At 39.1% G+C, this 3,893-nt stretch overlaps 1 protein-coding gene across 1 annotated transcript; it reads right to left on the bottom strand.

Annotated features, from left to right (window-relative positions):
- Window positions 1-291: 291 nt before the first annotated feature.
- Window positions 292-2,424, bottom strand: LOC142181870 (uncharacterized). The gene is made up of 3 exons (XM_075255506.1): window positions 2,116-2,424; window positions 1,243-1,584; window positions 292-1,149 (listed from the first exon to the last, which is right to left on the bottom strand). Exons 1-3 carry the CDS (start codon window positions 2,422-2,424, stop codon window positions 292-294), a joined length of 1,509 nt encoding a protein of 502 aa, XP_075111607.1.
- Window positions 2,425-3,893: the final 1,469 nt, after the last annotated feature.

Below are 3,893 nucleotides of genomic sequence, written 5' to 3'. Positions count from 1 at the left end.
TGCGCATCCCCAACCAAAAGACATGCTTCTCGTTTTTCAGAGTAAACCATGTGCTTTCATGAATTGTTTTTCGCATCCCTCCCTGCCAAGTTCCTAGCGTGCTTGTGCATATACCAATAGAGTTGTTATATTTTAATGAGCCTAATATCACCTGCCCATCTTGATTACTGGAGAGTGTTTGTTCTTTAATATTGCATAATTGTACCTTGTCGCTAGACACACCCTTCTCCCTTAGGATTTGATGGTCGATTAAGTTGACTTGTCTCCTGCTATTTCTATTCTCTTTGCTTCTTATCTTCTGTCCACCTTCACCCTTAGACTTGTACATTGCATCTTATCTTCATTAACCAACCTCCTTCCTTGTGCATCTAGATGCCAGAATTGTTGGCATTCGATTTCTCCATGATCTAAAGCATAGTTAGCCAAATGATCAGCCAACTTGTTCCCCTCTCTGTGAATATGATTAACTGTGTAATTGTCCCCAATCATTAGTTGCATAATTTCCTCTATATGCTCGGATATGATCCATGGTGGTTTCCAAATCCCATCCATTATCTTTTTTAATAACATTGAGTCAGTTTGAAGCCATACATGAGAGTATTGTTGGAATCTGCAGAACCTTAGTGCTTCTAACATGGCCTTCGCTTCAGCTATTGTGTTTGTTGTCTCCTCAATCTCCCTCCCTACAGACTTGACTATGTCGCCATTTTCATTTCTTATACAAAAACCTATTGAACTCCTGCCTGGATTTCCCCTCGATACCCCATCCGTATTAACCTTTAGCCATCCTGTACTTGGTGGTTCCCACATGACTTTGGTAACTTTAAGTTTAGGAGTGAAATTTTCCATCATGGATAGAAGGTCTTTCCATTTGTGAGGTACCATGGATATCCTTGGCTTTCTCACTTTCACCAATGCCTGGAGATTTGATGACACTTGATAAATCACCCTACTAGTTGTCACAGCATCACCATACTTCATACTGTTTCTTCTTTTCCAGAGTTCCCATACTACGCATGAAGGGAGTGCTTGCATTACCGGTTTGAGCCTTAAGCATACATTTGCAGTCCAACATTTTGTGATTGCTTGGTGCAATGTAAGTCCTTCCACAGCTATTCCTGCCCTTGATAGAAAATACTTCCAAGTTGTCTTTGCAGTTTGTGATCTAAAAAACAAATGCTAAAAGGATTCCTCATCAGGATGTATACAACACCAGCATTTTGATGGCATGTAGTAGCCTACCTTTTTCAAGAAATCATCTAAAGGTAACTTTGTTTTCCACACTTTCCACATGAAAAATGCTATTTTAAAAGGCAGTCCCTTTACCCATATCATTCTATATGCTTTTAGTGGTTCTTCTCTTCTTCTCGTATAATCCCATGCTGACTTAACACTGAAATATCCTCTTGTTTCCAGCATCCAACAAGGCACGTCAAGAACCTGCTGAGGTGAAGGTGGTTTGATTTTCTCTAGAATGTGTACTGCTAAGTCTTCAGGAAGCATTTCAAATAGCCTGTCCACATCCCACCCACCATCTAAGGTAACTTCATGTACATTTTGTACTGTTTCATCTATGCCAAAGTCCTGAGGAACTAAAAAATATAGTGCCCCAAGACCTGTCCAGTTTTCGAACCAAAAAAGTGAGGATCCCTTTTTTGTTTGCCAAAAGATTTGATGTTCAACAAGATCTATGCATTCTAGCATTTTTCTCCAAATATGAGACCCTCTTTTCCATGGAACAACTACTGAATTCATTTTCTTACAGTATTTCTGACATACAAAAGAGCTCCATATGCTTGGTTTTGTTCTGAAATTCTACCACAATTTGCTGAATAATGCTTTTGTTACATCATGTAGTGACCTGAAACCTATTCCTCCTTCCTCAAGTGGCATGCATAAGGTATTCCATGAAGCCCAATGCCTACTAGTACCTCCTACAGAGCTGCTCCAGAAAAATTGCGCAAACAGTTTGTGCAACCTATTTATCACATATTTGGGAGGGTTTACAGCTGATAGTAGATGCATAGGCATGCTTTGCAGCACATGGGATATGAGAACTACCCTTCCTCCTACTGATAATAATTTGCCCTGTCAGGATTGCATTTTGTCCATTACCTTAGTAATTAGGGGCTGATAGTATTCCAGCTTTCTCCTTGCATAAAAAATAGGGCAACCTAGGTATGTGATAGGAAATTCATTTTTATGAATGCCTGTGATCCTTTCCACCTTGCTGACCACATCCATGTGTGTTGAATGATGCAGGTATACTGCTGATTTGGTCTTGTTGATAAGCTGCCCAGATGCATTTTCATATGGATTCAACACTTGCATAATCAGCATCAGAGAAGTTTCATCAGATGATGAAAAAATAATCATGTCATCTGCATACGCCAAATGATTGATTTTTGGACTCCACTTTGGCATTCCAAATCCACAAAAATACAGGTTAGTATGAAGTGCATTGAGGCCCCCTAGATAATGCTTCTGCTGCCAAGATAAACAGAGTTGGAGATACAGGATCACCTTGTTTTACTCCTCTTGAGGATTTAAAGAAACCATGAGCTTGACCATTGATTAGAATAGAATACCAATTGTTTGAAACTAATCCAAAGGCAATCCCTATCAACCTTTCTGTGAATCCCATCTTTCTCATTACCTTTGTTAGGAATAGCCAAGATAATCTATCATAAGCTTTGGTCATATCTAGCTTCAGGATGACATTAGGTCCAGCCTTTGTTCTAAGCCTGATGTCAGTGACTATCTCCCGAGTTAAAAGGATGTTTTCTACTATATTCCTGCCCTTAATAAAACCTGACTGTTCCTCCGATATCAGATTTGGGAGAAATTTCACAAGCCTTTCATGAATGACCCTCGATATAACCTTATTTGAAAAATTACTGAGGCTTATGGGTCTTAGATCAGAAAAAGTGGTAACTTCTTTTTTCTTTGGTATCAGAACTAGGTTTGTGTGTGTTACACACTTTGGTAGCTCATGACCATTGAAAAAAGCCCTCACAATGTCGAACATGTCATCCCCTATTATGTCACAACAAGAATGATATAGCTTGTCTGTCATACCATCTGGCCCTCCAGCACTATCACCATTAAGTCCAAATACTGCCTCTTTAACCTCTTCTTTTGTTAGTTGCTTAATCAATTCTGCATTCTGTTCATTGTTCATCATATTAGGAACATGGTCTACGATCTCAAATAAAGAAGGAGAAGCTATTTCTGTGAACTGTTCCTCATAAAATCTGATAGACTCTTCTGCAATTTCTTTTTCTTTTTCAATCCATGTTCCTCCACTATCTTGAATTCTGTTAAGTTGAAGTCTCTTCCTCCTACCTATCACTTGTGCGTGGAAGAAATTAGTATTCCTATCCCCCTCCTTGAACCAAGTCATGCCCGCCTTTTGTTGCCAAAATTTTTCCTCTAGTGCAAGACAATTGATCAATTCTGCCTGAACCTTTTGTAGCCTTTCCCTGTTCATCCCTGTAGGATTTGCTTCAAATTCTGCTTCGTGAATCATCACTACCTCCTCCACGCTTGCTATCTTTTGGAAAATATTTCCAAACGTAGCCTTACTCCACAATAAAAGGGCTTTCTTTAATTTTTTTAACTTGTGATTATGAATAGTAAAAGGATTTGCACTGAAATCAGCTGTCCAGTTCTCTCTCACCATGTCTTTAAAAGTATCATGTTCCACCCAAAAATTCAAGAACTTAAAAGGCTTTTTTATTGGTGGAGTCTCAGTATCACACTTCAGATACATTGGACTATGATCGGAACCAGTCTTTGCCAAATGTTGCACCTCTATTCCCGGAAATGTTTGTTGGAATTGTGAATTGGCCAAGCATCTGTCTAGTCTTTTGAATATACAGTCTTCCTCTGCT

This window comes from Nicotiana tabacum, chromosome 6, assembly GCF_000715075.1.
Source record: "Nicotiana tabacum cultivar K326 chromosome 6, ASM71507v2, whole genome shotgun sequence".
In the NCBI taxonomy this organism is placed as follows: domain Eukaryota; kingdom Viridiplantae; phylum Streptophyta; class Magnoliopsida; order Solanales; family Solanaceae; genus Nicotiana; species Nicotiana tabacum.
The sequence above is the reverse complement of the archived record's forward strand: the minus strand, read 5'-3'. Positions and strand labels throughout refer to the sequence as shown.

Bases quoted from the DNA above. Each gene is read 5' to 3' on its own strand.
- LOC142181870 (XM_075255506.1), bottom strand. From the start codon at position 2,424: ATGCCAAAGTGGAGTCCAAAAATCAATCATTTGGCGTATGCAGATGAC. The intron at 1,585-2,115 runs GTAATGGACAAA...TTAGTTCCTCAG, and splicing joins ATCAGCCCCTAATTACTAAG to GACTTTGGCATAGATGAAAC. The intron at 1,150-1,242 runs GTAGGCTACTAC...CAAACTGCAAAG, and splicing joins TAGATGATTTCTTGAAAAAG to ACAACTTGGAAGTATTTTCT.